Source organism: Hippopotamus amphibius, chromosome 6, assembly GCF_030028045.1.
Source record: "Hippopotamus amphibius kiboko isolate mHipAmp2 chromosome 6, mHipAmp2.hap2, whole genome shotgun sequence".
Classification (NCBI taxonomy): Eukaryota; Metazoa; Chordata; class Mammalia; order Artiodactyla; family Hippopotamidae; genus Hippopotamus; species Hippopotamus amphibius.
Genome location: NC_080191.1, coordinates 163,198,255 through 163,214,993, shown reverse-complemented (window position 1 = coordinate 163,214,993; position 16,739 = coordinate 163,198,255). Strand labels below are relative to the sequence as shown.

Sequence of the window (16,739 nt, the reverse complement as noted above, 5' to 3'; positions counted from 1 at the left end):
ATTGAGGAGACAAAGTCACATTATGAACTGAAATATTTAAGCAGACACTTTCTGTGGCTTTTCCTCTTTAAAATTTATTATGGAAAATCTTAAACACATACAAAGGTAGAGCAAAGAGTGAATTAAACCTCCACGTACCCAACAATCATCAACTCACAACTAATATTTTCTCATCTTTATTCTCACTCAGTAGATCCCTACACTCTTATGATTTTTTTTTGAATATAGTTAATTTACACTGTTGTGTTCGTTTCAGGCATACAGCAAAGTGAATCAGTTATACATACATATATATCCACTCTTTTTTAGATTCTTTTGACTTTAAAGCAAGTGCCAGGCACTATTCCATTTCATTCACCAATCCTGCCGACATTTCTCTAAAAAATAAGGATTTTTTTTCTTTGACATATCTGTAGCAACATCATCACCCCTAAAAATATGACAATAGTTCTATGACATTATTAGTTTCCCTTCCTGACATTTAACTGCCTACACAGTGGCAGCTCATCACCAGCGGCCCTACATGATCACAGGCTGAGAACGTTTACCGTTGCTTTTGACTTCAGCCCCGAGTTACTTTGCTATCAGCACTCCCTGGAGCACAATACTTCTAAATAGTCAATACACACTATACTCTGCATGCCTGAACTCACTCAGAGGAGAAAACCTATGAATTTTTGCTGTTGCTTTTGCTAGAAAGATGTTGCTGACCAATTAGTACCCACAGTGACCAACCAGAATCTTAAAAGGTCAGCCTTACTCATTCAGAATGCAACGTCTGTGGATGGAGAAAAAAAGGCAATAAAAAAGCACGGTTGTGTGTCCCCAGGATAACAAGACAATGTGGACTTCTCAGATGGCATTCCTAAAGAATGGCTTTCAGTTTCAAAATAAAATTAGTAGGTAAAAGGATTTCCAGGGCTTCAGAGTGCAAGCCAGCAGACCTCTGAGAAGCCTGAGCTGGGCAGTTTGCATTAAAGTGCCTTAGTGCTTTGTGAGTTGTAACGCTCTCTGTAGGCTCTGGATAAATGTTTATCCACCACAGAAACAGTCTCAGAATTCATGATTCCTAGCATGGCTTATAAACACGGCTTCAACCGCAGATCTCACCTGTGCCCTGAAAGCAGGGTCCTCCAGGGGCGGTGGAGGAGGGAAGTTTCCAGAGCCCGACGGAACAGCACTGGAATCATCTAGAGGTGGAGGTGGGGGTGGAAGAAAGTCACCTGTGGGAAGGAAACACACCCATGAAATTCACATGCATGTCATTTTGTAGCTTTCTTTAAATTTACAGACAGTCCCCAACGAACGATGGTTTGACCTACCATGGTGCAAAAGCAACAGGCATTCAACAGAAAACGAACTTTGAATTTTGGTCCATTCCAGGACTAACCACATGGGGTGCAATACTGTTGTGATGCGGGATGGGGCAGCAAGATGCAGCTCCCAGTCAGCCAGGCAACGGCTGGATGAGAAACCAATACGCTTACAACCATTCTGTACCCTCACAACCATTCTATTTTTCACTTTCAGTACAGTCCCCAATAAATGACATTAACATACTCAACATTTATTGTAAAATAGGCTTTGTGTTAGATGATTTTGCCCAACTGTGGGCTAATGTAAGTGTTCTGGGCATGTTTAAGGTAGGCAAGGCTAAGCTACAATGTTTGGTAGGTTAGGTGCATTAAACGAATTTTCCACTTAACAGTATTTTCAATTTGCAATGGGTTTATCAGCATGTAACCCCATCATAAGTGGAGGAAGACTGGTATTAGCTGGCATTTTACTGCTTTGTAACTGGCTTTGACACATCATTTTTTGTCCTGCATAGCAATTATTCCCTATCTTCATTCTCCTCAGTTTAATTAGCAGCCCTAACTTTCAGAAGAATGAGGACCGGATGTGATACTTAGAAGTGACATAAAGCTAGCGCAGAAGCATCAAGTACGTTTAGGCAGAACAAGGAAGGTGCTTGGAGTGGTGGATTACCGAGGTGTATGAGACCTGTTACTTGTCCTCAATACATTTTCAGTCAAGTGGAGGGGGAAAAAACTGTAAACAGGTAAGGTAACACAAGATGCAATTTATTAAGCTCTACAAACAAACTCTTCTGGAAGTTAAGATAAAGGAAAGCTTATGTCCAGTTGGAGTAACAAGGAAGCTTTACTGGGGTATTTAAATTGTCCCTGAACATCATAATTAGAGACTAAGTACATGCTAGACAGAAATAAAGGAAAATAAAGGCATAACAGTAAAAAAAAAAAAAGAAAGAAAGAAAAAGAAAAGAAAAAAAAAACAGAGTCTAGAGAATAAGGAGCAAGTTACAATATAGTATAAACATAGGAATGTAAAATAACACCAGTAGGTTATAAAAATTAGAGCAGTATGAAAATAAGCTTTCTACGTGTGTTCCACATCTAGCTAAGAGTTTGAATTTTATTATGTATGCCGTAAGGCTCCATTAAGGATTTCTTAAACACTCCAAGAATATGATTTACTAAAGACTAATCTAAACATGTGTGCAGGACAGGTTAGGAGAAACAGGAGTAAGAAACATCCAATTTGGAAATCTATATACGATGCAGGCTTTAGGATCCTAGGAAATCCAACATTGCTTTGGGTTAATGGTATGGACTCTTTTTAAATACTCTTTGCAAGAAATTCTAATAAGAAAAGGAAACCTTCATTTTCTAAAAGAAATTTCTCTCTGTGTCCTTTTCCTTTTATAAATAATATTTTAGACATGTTGGGGAACTGTCCTCCACGATGGATAAATAGTTTCTCATTGCATTTCAGCTGTTCAACACTTAGTGGTATAGTCTCTACCACTCTACCATGAATCACTGTTGGATAGTATCAAAATATCACAACTTAGGTCTTCAGAAAAGAGTCTAAATCTCACAGCGGATAGATGGTGACTTGAACTGCTTGTTCTGATACACCTTTGTGATTGTTCACTTGCACTCCATTTGCCTTGTAGGTAACAGTCTTACACAGAGAACAGATTTGTGGTTGCCAAGAGGAAGGGGGACGTGGGGGAGAGATGGATTGGGAGTTTGGGATAAGCAGATGCAAACTATTACATGTAGGATGGATAAACAATAAGGTCCTCCTGTAGAGCACAGGGAACTACATTCAATATCCTGTGATAAACCATAGTGGAAAAGAATATGAAGAAGAATGCACATATACGTATAGCTGAATCACTGTGCTATACAGCAGAAATTAACACATCGTAAATCAACTACACTTCAATAAAATAAATTAAAAAAAAAATAATAGAGTTGGAAGAGCAGCTAACAGCTGTCAAGTCTAGCTCCCAGCCATATTCAGGCTACCAAGAAGTCAAACACACTATCTTTAGAGTACTCTGTTTATTGAACCCTCAACATGCACCAGGCACTGTGCGACGATTTTCCTAGGCTACCTATTTTGCCCACAGCACTTCTCTACGCTGATGGTTCTGAAACTTTAGAGCACACTAGGATCACTGGAAGGTCTGGTTAAAACAGAGATTGCTGGGTCCCAAGCCCAGAAGTTCCCATTCAGTAGGTCTGGGTCAGGGTCTGATAATTTTCATTCCTAATAAGTCCCCAGGTGACGCTGATGCTACTGGTCCTGGGACCACACTTTGAGAACTATTGCATTAAGCAAAGTGTCATCTTATTCCTACTTTAGACCCCATAGAATTGGGAAGGTTCAATGGCACATCATATAGAAACATCTCTACTTCTCTTATTCTTCTGAGTGTCACATCTGGAGATATATTTTGTCTATATCCTTATTAAAATTATGTCTCATAAATCTTTATTTACTCCATTCAGTAGTTCTAAACATTGGCTAGATACTAGAATCACCAAGGAATCTTATCTAAAAATGCAGATAGCCAAACTCTATCTTACACCAATGCATTCAGGATCTCGGGGATGGGGAAATTAGGTGAGGAAGAGGAGTCAGATGCCCATATTCCTTTAAAACCCAGATAATTCTAATGTGCAGCCAGGACTGAGAAACTCATTGGCCTTCATTTGGCCAAACACTTCCCTAAAAAAATATTTAACACCTGTCAAGTAAAAAGAATCATCACCAAGATCTTCCGTACCTTTAAAAGTCATAATATATGAGATGAAAGCTCACAACAAAGTTTTAAGTGATCAGCAAAGAAGTCTGGGTTGATGGAGACTTGATGATCAAACTCTACTTCACAGCTTAATTTTCAGGTTCAAATGTTCTACCTGGACCTATGTCTTCTTCATATTCAATTTAAAAAAGAATTTCTGAGCACCTTTTTATATTTTACCAGATTCTCTATGTCATAGAGAATTGTCAGAGCATTAAACAGTATCTGAACTGAATGAAATCTTGGAGATCATATTATAAAGTTAGAAACACAGGCCCATAAAAGTCACATGAACTGCCCAAACTCTCACAGCAAATTTGTCTTAGAATAAAAAGTACAACTGCCTGTCGCTGAGGTCCCTTCCAACTATATCCATCTTGATCCCATATTTCTGTCATCAAATATAGTGAGGTGCAGGTTGGTGAGAGTGCTGGGAGGTTGAAAAGGAACCGAAAAAGAAAAGAGAATGTATTTTTTACAAGAAAGATCTTGAAAACAACATAAATCTAGACCGTGTGTTCCAGGCAAGATGAGGCAGATTGTTAATATCATAGTGATAGCCTCATGATAATTGTCTGCTTATTTTAATCGGCTACTAAGTTAGACCAACGTTTTCCATTTTTCAAGCTCAATCATCATAGGCTTCTCGCTACATTCTTTGGAATGGAGCTCACATTTTAAAAGCGTGTGAAGGAATGGGTAAATGTCTAGAAAACAGATACACACATGATAAAGGGAAAGAAAATGGGTCCTTTGGAGGGAAGCAGGCCTAGTTAACACAGTTGGAATGAAAAACTCTTAGTAACTATTTTAAATCAGACTAAGAACTGTTATGAGAATTCTGACTTAAGGCTCACTTACCATTTTAATAGGCAGGTCAGCAAAGAAAAATGTCTCTAAGTTGTAATAAGAATAAGTTCAGCTTAAGAGAGAAGGCACAATTTCCATGTTTAAGGAAGATGGCAAAAAGGAAAGAACAAAACGTGTGTTTTTTAACGCGGAGGGGAGATCCTTCCCTTTTCAGTAGATTTCTTCAAACAATAAAAGAGCATCTCGCTGAGATGCTTGGGGGGCAACCCTCCTAGAGAAAAAAGCACCTGGATGGAATCAGCTGTAGTATCTTAACAACCAGCAATGCTAAGATGTAGACCTTCACATTAGTGCATGCCCTGTCCTCTGGGCCTGCTGGAGAAATCCAAGTGAACTCCCAGACCCTGTGAATTACAGGGCTGCTGAGTAAGTCAAACAGGCAAGCCAAAAAAGGACACACACCAGGCAACGGGGGAATGCAGGGATACATAAAAGCTAAGAAACATTTGGTTTTATAAGAAGGGGAGTAGTCATAGACACAGGCCTATAAACCTGGTTTCCTCCTTACCTTTTTCCTCACTATTCAAAGCCTACTCAACATGCAAAATACATTTATCCCCCAATTACCAGATAAAATGGTTTACTCCAAAGTTACACAGCTAGTGAAATACGGAGCTGGAAATGGTTTCTCAGGAGTCCTTGGAGAGAAGCGAGGAAAGATCTGGCTTAATTTGCTCTCTACCATCCCATCTCATTCCGTCAATATTCAAAAGGTTTTTGCTTTGTGCCAGATGTAGCACCATGAGGCAGTTAAAGGGTGAGTGCGGCAAATGAAGTACTATATCCCTGATTCCCAAACACTAGTTTATTCCAGTTTACATCAGAAAATAGCCTGTTATGCATACCATTAACTTGAAGAGAGTGAGGAAAAACTCCCAGAAACCCAGCTATTTTTACTTCCTCAAGCTACCCTTCCTAGTCTAGGGGTAAAAAGACAGTGGTGCTGAGAAGCAGCTGTGGCTTCTCGGGAGTGAGTTATCACCCAGTGTAATTACCCAAATAATGTGGCTCAGGCATGTATAAAAGGAACCTACCTGAAAACAGTTTGCTCAGCCCGTCATGATATAAAGTCCCCCACGAGAGAGAGAAAATAACAAGAATTTACCAACAGAGACGATGGTAAGTTACTGCTTACGTATGATCGTAGTGCAAAACTGCAAGGGGGTAATTAAACTCAGATCATCAATAAAGGCTGGATTCATTTACTATGGCTTAAAAAAAAACAAACAAAAAAAAAAACCAAGCAATCACTCTCTTTCTTCTTGATCCAAATACCCATGTAAACCTACATACACACACACATTTGGAATTAGATAACAGCCCTCTTTGTGCCTCATACACGTTCCATCCCAGCACCTATAATACTTGGTTGCATTTATGAGTTTATCATCATTCTCTCCTAGTTAGAACTGAAACTCCTCACACACAGATCCCACTCACCATTTATCTTTATATCCCCAGCACGTGGCATACGGTTTGGGCCATATCATTCCTCAGTAAACGGAGGTGGAAAACTAAATGAATAAAGAGCCATTTAATCACTCGACTGCTTTTCTTTTTAATGACCTTATGTCTTACAAATCACCAAAAGGATCTAGCTAAAATGTAGACTCTGATCCGGCAGATCTGGGGTGAGGCCTGAGAGTGTGCATTTCTCGCGTGCTCCCAGGTGATGCTGATGCAGATCCGTGGACTGCACATGCAGGAGCAGGGCTCTAGGGCTCCTGCAGCTCGCAGATGTTGGCTCTCTAACTTTCTTAAATGGAGAAATTTTGGTTGTTTAAGGAAAATCTAAACTTTAAGGTAATTATAAATAAAATTACTTAGGAGTTCCGCAAATTAAGAATTTAAATTATGAGTACACAAGAGATTGGGTTGGAACACACACACACACACACACACACACACACACACACACACACACACGTGAAATAAAAATAATTATGGTGACCAAATCATAATCTTCAAGTAAAGACAGTTATTCTTTTCCATTAATAGTAACTAATAAGAGAAAAGAAATATGTTCCCCAAAAAAGAGAACAAAATTTCAAGCCCCAAAACTTAAAACACAAACCTAGCTCCACCCTTTACTACAGAAAAGGCAGTGCTACCATCTCAGGTTCATTTCTCACCTATTAAATGAGGATAACAACATTCACTTCACGGTGTCACTCTACAGATCAAAGCAGTTAAAACTGAGACTCTGAACTTTTTTTTGACTACAATCCAGAGTAAAGAAATAACCTTTTATATCTTGATGCAAAACGCCTATCTGGACATGTGTAAGTACATGCATATGTGAAACAAGGGTTTCGTGAAACCATACTTATTGCATGTAATCCACATTGACATTTTCTCTTCGTTTATTTATTTACTTTAAAGCTGTTGTTTGTGACCCACTAAAGTGATGATGACCCACAAATGGGTCTCAATCCATAGTCTGAACACTGCTAAGCTAAACTGTATGTAAGTAACTTGTATAATGTGTACATGATAGAAGTGACTTGTACAATGTGTACATGATAGATGACATTTTTTTTCTTTTCACTTATGCACAAAAGAGCAGCTGACTCTAAATTTGCCCACTCAGTAGAGGAGACCCAATCTGAGAAGATGAAACTCTCTGAGCAAGGCTGAGTAAAGACAGCAAGTGAGAAGATGGACAGCACAGGAATGAAAAATCTCTGCAAGGTGACTGAGTTACATCACAGCCGTAGCATTCTCCTCATAAACAAGAGGCAATTTATTATGAAACCAAGCAACTGGAGATTTTGTTTACAATTTTACCCTCAAATCCATCTTCAGTTTTCATTAAAACACATGTGCCACCAAGAAAACGCCATCAGAAAGCACACTGAGTAACATATTTTAAAAATGAAGAATCAAGGTTTAGGACATTAGGTAAATGTTATTTGTGTGACAACATATATACATATATGCCTGTATTATCATGGAGTATCTTTTAAATAGATTCCCAAGAAATTGTTAAAGGCACGTTGCCTCCAAGAAGAAGATCAGTTTTGCAACTGGGGAACAAGAGTGGAAGAGAAATTCACCTCTCATTATCCAAACTTCTAACCTGCCTTTGTTCTACCCACTTATTTTAAAATAACACATATACACAATTCAAAAGGGAATTTTCAGTAGCTAGAAGTGCGCCCTAAGGTTTTAAAACCACCAGGAAATACTGGGGTATGGCAGAGATCAAGGAACCACTGAAGGTAAGTCCCATTTAATGCACCCCTGCCCAGTCTTCTCAATCTGTTTACTACCCATTGGTTGTAACTAAAAATATGAAAGGAATTGCCCTGGTTTATTCAATATGTGGTTCCTATTAGAGATAGGATAAAAAGCCTGCTTATTCCCAGAGCTAAAGCCTAGGCACTGTCTCAGAGTGACCACAGACCTCCTTCTTGGATTAAGCATTCATGGAGCTACTAGCAAAGCAGCTCCTGAATTCTCATTTTGCTCCTGTTCCTTGAGTGTGCAGCCCCTTTGAGAACGCACTGGCAGAAGTGATAATTATCAGGGCAAGGCTGGGCATCCCTGGTTCCCTGTCCTCACTGTCACCAAAATAGCAACAACACCGCCCCCCTTAAATGACACATCTTCATCTGCAAATGAGAAGATAAGTGACCCCAACCAAGTAGCTTCAGTTCTCTAGTTCTCACAGTAGAAATTTTTGGAGTTCGGGCTTTTTTATATATAATTATATATTAGAAGAGAAACCTTTCTACTTTTCTTCCATTTTTATTTTCTGCTGCTTAACTCAAAAAAAAAAACAAATTTTTGATCCTGCTAGTACTTAATTTTCTAAGTCATGTCATTTAAATGAAAGGAGCAAGATTAAAGAGTGATGAAACACAATATTGGTACAAGGTAATATAAGAAATTCAGCATTCTTGTATGCTACTTATTTATAAATAGGAGTGTTAAAGATAAAACTTTCTCAAGAAAATTTGGCAACAGGTGTCAAAAGTCTTAAAAATATTTATACACTTTGATCCAGCAAAACCACTTTTAATAAATTATCCCACTAAAGAAGTGACTAAAGAGTATACAGGGAAGCATGTTAAAGAATCTTAATTACAAGGAAATACAATGGAAATGATCAGACTATTCATCAATAAAGTATGGATAAAAAAATCAACTGCAGTCCATCACACACTGGAAAATTGTGTTGCCATCCAAATGATGATGTTGATCTAGATCCACTATCTATTTAGTCATTGATTGGGTGCCTTCTATGTGCCAGGCGTTATTTAGACACCAGAAGGAAACATCAAACAAACAAATAAATAAAACAAACACAAAGAGCTGCACTCGTGCAATTTATACTCTATAAGGAGAACACTTTAAAAATACATTACATAGAACATACCTGATATCAAATCTTGGTAAGTACTATAAAGATATATAGGGCAAGGAATGGCAAAAGGACTGCTAGGGTGATGATGGAATGTTGCAGTTCTAAAGAGAAAAGTTGGAAAATGCCTCATGGAGGTGATATTTGAACAAAGACTTAAATCTAGTGAAGGTGTGAGTCATGGAGCATCTCGGAGAAGAACATGAAAAACTGTTTCTGATGTATTACCTTGTGAGAATAAAGTGGGCTACTGAATAGTGTTAATAATATGGCACTATTTCTGTATAAACATTTTGTATATGTTAACAATGGTTGTCTATAGCTCATGGGATGACAAGTGTTGCTTTTTAATGCCTTCTCCTTTTGGTTTAATTGTTATACAATAAATGTGAATTATAGGCATGCATTTTTTAAAAATCAAAAGGAAGATACTTTGAAATGAATTGCAGAATCTACTTAAGCCAGAGTTTAATTTTAATGCATCACTAAATTTACCCAAGCCAAAATGTAATGTCTCCGTCATCCTTCTAAATAACTTAGCTTGAAATGCTCTTTCAGATTCTCAGATTAAAAGCAGGAAGAATGATTATCCTAAAGTAGATGAAATCTTCCTGATTTTCAGATGGACAGTTTCCCTCTACATCTAACTAATACAGAATGCCTGGGTCATCACTGAGTTCATTAGTACTCACGTTTGACCACAAATAGTCTGTATGAAGGTGAAACGCCTTAGGCCATCGTATCTAAGTATACTGTATTTCTCTATCACATAGTGGTTTTCATTTGTTGAAAAAAAAATTTCCTTTCTTAGTCAAAAAGCACTGAATGATTTTCAATAGTATGAAATTAGGAGGACAGTCTGGTTCTGCAAATGGACTAAAACCAAATAGCATTTTTGAATCCACCAAGTGTCAACTATCTTACAAAAAGACAGTAATTTCCACTGAAACAACAAACCACACCATATATTTTGGCTTCCAAAGATGGGCGTTCAAAATAAACAGGCCAATGATTTAAGCCTGCGCATTAATCTTCTACCGACTACTGAGATACCTTCAGCCCCATACCAAAAAGTGAAATTCTCTCGGTTTAAAAATGAAATAAAAATTAAAAATTCATGTCATGGACAGAGAATGAGGCGACAGTCTAGAGAAACAAAAAATCTTAACTTACCAAAAAAAGAAGCTGGCAAACAGATATCAATGTGCTGAGAGACTATTCCAAAAATACTTCTTTTCCTTAGAGATGGGACGTCACCCTGTGGCGGCCATTGAGGCCAGAAGCTTACCTTCCCTCCAAAAACAGTGATGAAGCTGGAGGGAGTGTGGTTTCAGAATAAAAACACTTTAAATAGCTCATTTAAACTTATTTCACTACTGCTGTATCTGGATAGAGTGACAAATCATTACTTTCAATGATAACGTATTGTTCCTTCCTGATTCAGCTCTATTGGAGCACATATTCTGCTCTGTAAGTTTAATTGCATACCTATTGGTTTCTCCTATCAGACAATAAGCACCTTGAGGGCAGGCTCTCTGTTTTAGAGAGCACATAGAGCACATAGGAGATGCCTGATAAATAGTAATAATATTACTATTATAAATGATTATTATTATAAATTTGTATTATGTTAAACTGAACTGAACTCTGAGAAAACAAACATATGTATTTCTACCAGGGACCACTTTGCCCTTTTTCAATTACTGACATCAGGTCAATACACTATAGTACTGGAGGGGGGGTCACAGGTTCTGCATGATGCTCATAGCTGGACAACTTAATAACATCGGTCTTAAAGTAGCCACCGAGTTTTGCTGTTGTTGTTGTCGTTGCTATGGCTGCTGCTGTTGTCATTGCTTTTACACATTAACTTACTCAGAGCATGTCTTCAGGATACATCCCTAAGTCACCATCTGGTAATGGGAACACCCTCGCCTCAAGAAACACTGCAACCACGTGCGCTGTACTTGATCTTTCTTCTGCAATAAAAGGTCTGTAGAAAGGTCTTAACAGTATCTTAACCTGCAAGGTATGTAGAAACTCCTTCAAATCCTCCAGGAAGGTTGGAGGGTTGGGTTTCTGTTCACAAAGAAGACATGGGAATGGAAGAGGAACAGGGGAAAGAAGGAAATGGAAGGAGAGATGTTATATGAAGAGAAACTCAAAATGGTAGTGCTGAAAGTATTGAAACAGCTCTGACTTTTAAACGAAGCTACGCGTCAGCCTCTCGTGAAGCACCTTCTTTCACTACATACAGCGAGGCCCCACTCTACAATCCTTAGATCAGAATCCTTGGGTTCGGGACCCAGACACAAGTACCTTGGCCAGCTCCCCAAGTGCTTCTAATGTGTAGCCCTGGTTAAGAGTCACCCACCTCCATGAGAAACAAAGTAAGACTGAGAAGCTATTATCCTAGCTTAAAGGAGACTAAGAAGACAAGGCGACTAAAGGCGACTAAAGGCAACTTGTGATTCTGGACAGGGTCTTAGACCAGAAAAAGAATCTTAATAGGACAACTGATTAAATCTGAATAAAGTCTATATATTCGCAAGAAGTATTGTGTCAGTATGTTAAGTACCTGATTTTGGTAACTGTACTATGATCATGTAAGATATGAACATTTGGGGAAACTGGATAAAGGCTAAGTGAGAATCCTTTGTACTATTTTTCAACGTTTGTGTAAAGTCTGAGATCGTTTCAAAGTAAAAAATAAAAATGTATCTTGAATTTTCGGAAAAAAAAGTCATTGATCTAGTCCGATAACTTTATACACAGAGAAATTTTAACCAGTGTGGTAGGGAGAAACGAATATCGTGTAGAACCATCCCAAGAAACCCACCGTGACCTCATGTCTCCTAATGTCTGCCTAAGGACACATTTACCACAAATGGTGACAAGTTTAGCGTGAGAAACTGAGGCTGCGTAAGAATGAGGAGGAAACCTGTTCTGCCCCTACAGCTTCCGAAGACTATGAAGAAGAGAAGAGTTTCTTACTAACTTAGGAGACGTGGATTAGATGATCAGAAACACATGAAATATCTTCAATAACATCCCGGCTGCATGCAGCATGGACAGGCCAGGAATCTAGCTTGACGATCAGCGCAGTGAAATCCCATCACGCTTCCTTGGGCCCACTGTGCGAGCCCATTTCCCTGCCTCAGGAGACTCCCTGAGGATGAGAAGGGCTGTCTGAGACCAGGTGCCTCCTGTGATTTCTCCAGCCTTCATCTTTTATGCACAAAGGACTTCAAATTCTTCTCACTGAGAAACTCTTGTTACTATTTATATAACATGATGCCAACCATTACTCACTCTCCTTCAACCCTGCCATTTCATCGAGACTGAGGCTTAGCAAATGCATAAATGCTTTAAAAATAATCAAACAGAGACACTCATTTCATTTCAAGGTGGTTGTTTTTTGGCATGTATTTTTTTTTTTCCCAAAAGAATACTGGAGCTGACAGGTACTTGCTCTAAAAATTTACTTCGCCACCTGCTAGCTGAAATATTGCTTTCATGGATTTATATTGTATTAAAAGGTCACTGGCTGTTTAAGTCTTAAACAGTTTTAATCATTCTACAAGTCTCTTAACAGTAAGAAAAGGAAGCTCAGAACAAACAGCAGCAGGGACTCTAATTAAAAGGGCCAATTCATCTAATTTTATTTGGGGTTAATTATTCAGGATTCATTCTTTGATGTGTAAGGAATAGCAATTAGTAATTTTAGTGATTTGAGAATCATTGGAGGTGTAATCAGTTAAAATGAGTGAGTGTTTACAACACAAGATGGTGAATTAGTCTCTCTCAGCTGGAGAACAGGAACATCGGGCTCCAAGAGATCAAGGCTGAGGATTGCAGACCCTGGTAACAACAGTCACTTCAAAGCAAAACGCATGTCAGCGTCTAGCGTTCTCTTTCTTCTGAGCTAAGGCAATGCACAGAAGCGTCATGAAATTACCTTTCACCAGATCTCCATCTTTGCTGCTCTCGCCAACCACATCCCTTCATTTGGCTCTTGCCACCATGGTAACCGTAAATGCATAACATTAAAAAAAAAATTCTAAATGAACATACCATTTATAAGCAACATAAGATGCGGAATAACCATGACACTCCCTTATGCCATGTCAGCATCTGTAACTGATGGCTGGGTATCCCCATCTGAACCTCTAAGCTCAGTGCTCAAAACTGAATTCAGATCCCCTAACCCACAGACCTGCTCAGCTCCTCTCATGTCCTCTATTTTTCTATTTACTTCAGTACAATTCTTCCAGTCCCAAAGGTTGGGAGGAAACCCCTTTTCTCTTTTTTGTCTCATTCATTCACACTGAATATAGCAAGCCATATTGAATTATTTCACATTTCAAATCCATTTACGGCGCTCCAATTTGACTGCCACCAAAATACTTAATGACTAGTTACCTCATATCTAGACAGCCTAAGTGGCTTCCATTCTTTCCAGCCTAGTCCTTTCCAAATAATCATATACACTGTTGCCAGACTGAAAACTTCCATTGGTCCCCAAATAACCAAAACAATCTCGGGGGCAGGGACAACGTTGGAGAATTCTCCCTTCCTGGTTTCATAATTCACAAAGTTACAGCAATCAAAACAGTATGGTGCTGACATGAAGGTAGACCTAAAGACCAATGAAGTAGAATAGAGAGCCTAGAAATTTACCCTCACATAATGGCCAACTGGGTCAATGGCAACTGTGCTGGAGTTTTAGAGAAGGGTGGCTTGGGAATACTAGAGGCTTGGTAAGACCTCTGCTCCAGGTTTCCCAAGATCTGACAGGACCTCATCTGGCACAGGCAGAATCCTTAAACAAGACGGGCCTCTTAGGAGAAAACGGAGAGCAACTTCACAAGTTCGCTCCACCATATACCCTCCCAGAGGGTATGCCTGCTTTGAGACCACTGCTGCCAACAGCAGCTCTGTAAGTTCTGCCCTTCACAATGCTGACTTTTGCTCATCCACATACCCAGTCATCTATCTGACCACCTTACTTGACTCTAAGAATTTGCTCGTGGCTTCATCTCCATCAAGACCTCCCTCTTCACCATTTCTTCATTTTGAAACCCAAGCTCTTCTTAGAGGCTCAGGTCACCTACCAACACTACAAAGCCTCCCTTGGCTGTCTCCCGACAAAAGCACCTTCCCAACTCTCACCCTTTGGAGCCCTTCGAGAGCATGTTCACGATGCATCTTGTTGAGAATACAGGAGCCATTTACCTGCACCGTATGTTCCTTGAGGGCACACATCACGTAGGCTCCATCGCTCTAGCCCAAAAGCACCTCTTCCCACGCCTCAGAGAACTGAGATGGAGAAGAGTTAAGAAAATATTTGCTGAGTGGGTACATGCATGAATTCTTGACAACCACAAGTTGAATCCTAGCCAAATTAAAGTATCCTTTAAAGGAAGAATCTGAGTGGTTATCAGTCTCAAAATAAGTGTATGTACGTGTGAGGGAGAGAGAGTGAGAGGCGGGGGGGGGGGGAGGAGAGAGACAGATAGAGACAGAAAGAGGCAGAAAGGCATAGGAGTGTAACTAAAACAATAGCAAAATGAAGTCCTAGCAGCCAAATAAACAAATACTGTGCTCCCTCCGGGATGTTTAGAAATCTTGGAAAGGAACCACATAAAGAGCCCTGAGGTAGCACTAACTTGGCACATCAAGCACTTCTGTGACTGATTAACCCAACATTTCCTTGGGTCTGGGAGTATTACTAGGTCGCTTTTATTATGGACAAACTGTTCTTGAACAATCTGTAAGACATAAACAAGCTATTGTGATGAATCAATCAAAGAAGTCAGTTTTGTCCTGAAAACCCACCGAAACAGTCAAGGCAAAACAACAATCACCACCACAACCAGGCAATCAGACAAACAAAAACATCCCCAAACCCCAGGGCCTTTCACTGAGTTCTGGATGGGCTCTTCTTGGCCCACACTGACCTATAAACCCACAACCCCATACTTAGAATGGGAAAGTTCTGTATCACAAGAAAACTTCAAAATGCTTCCAAAGCCTATTAGATGCTGCAAAATCTATTAGATCCTTGAACTTATGTTTTTTGAATTAGAAGAGAGAATTCAAAAAGTAGTCTCCTGAAAAGTCAAGTTTTGTCTCTAGGGAGGCACTCCAAGAAAAACCTCATTCTTTGTATTCTATTCACTCTGCTTTCTTCACTTCCTCAGATTAGGAAGTCATGTGATAGGAGACAGTCCCCAGTGCAAAGTTCGGTGACGTGTTCTGGGCAGAAGTTCAGGCACCTTCTTATTTTGACAGACCTGCTCTGGCTGCCCAAAGACATAATTTAGCTAAGTGCAGACCTCACCCCCTCCTCCTGCTTCATTTGGCCAGCTGCCTCGGAAGGTCTTTCATTCCGGAGGGCAATGGATTTACGGCTCTCTTTTATTTCTCCAACAGTAGTTCCACTTCTCTGAGTTTCAAGTTCAGTGAGCTCAGCCTTGGCATTCAAGGTTCTCCTTATGCCTCATCCTCAAGAGTGTTTGTCCCGGGTCCATTTGCCAAGGACTTGGTGGCAGTTCCCTTCCTGGCATTCAAGCAGGCAATATCATGCTTCTTCTTATAAAAAGACTCATCCCATTACTTAAGTTACCTCTCCAAGTCCTACTGGCACTTGTATGGCTTAACTGGCACTGATGGTACAATTTATAAACTCACGAAATCATCAGATTAGAAAGGAATTAGAATGGAATAAGGAGGTTCTGCTAGTCTACGAGTCAGCAAACAATGGCCAAATCTAGATTGTCTCCTGTTTTGCAAATAAAGCTTTATTGGAACACAGCTACAGTCATGAATTTATTTTTCGTCTATGGCTGCTTTTGTGTTCTGTTGGCAGAATTGAGTAGTTGAAACAAAGACCTTACAGCCAGCAAAACCTAAAATATTTTCCATCTTGACTTCCAGCACCCCAGATCCAGCTCTTGAACTCATTTTACAGATGTGAAAGTTAAGATTCGGTAAGGCTAAACAATGTTCCCAGGGAGTAAGCAGTATCTGCAAAGCACAAGGATTAGGGCAGTGCAGGGCACAAGGTGCTTACACACTTGGTAAATACTAGATCTTTCCAGTGTTTGACAGAATATTTTATTCCTTTAATGTGGAATAGAGCAAAGACTTTTTTTTTCAATGACAACATTGTTGCCTTTGAGAAATTTATTGTCTAGGGGAGAGGACAGACATATAAACAGGTAATATCAACATAATATTGTATCAGTTTTCTACTGTTGCTGCAAAAATTTACCACAAACAATTGCTTAAATACAACACAAATGTATTATTGTACAGTTCTATGAATAAGAAGGCTGTCATGAGCCTCACTGGGCTAAAAGCAAGGTGTCAGCAGGGGTG

The 16,739-nt window shown here is 39.4% G+C and overlaps 1 protein-coding gene across 7 annotated transcripts in view; it reads right to left on the bottom strand.

Annotated features, from left to right (window-relative positions):
* LPP (LIM domain containing preferred translocation partner in lipoma) overlaps positions 1-16,739 on the bottom strand; it is a 687,064-nt gene that overhangs the window by 391,728 nt on the left and 278,597 nt on the right. For all 7 annotated transcript variants that reach the window (XM_057738614.1, XM_057738612.1, XM_057738613.1 and 4 more), the window contains one exon: positions 1,111-1,223. In XM_057738614.1, coding sequence (XP_057594597.1) covers positions 1,111-1,223 — 113 coding nt within the window. The remainder of the gene's footprint in view (positions 1-1,110; positions 1,224-16,739) is intronic.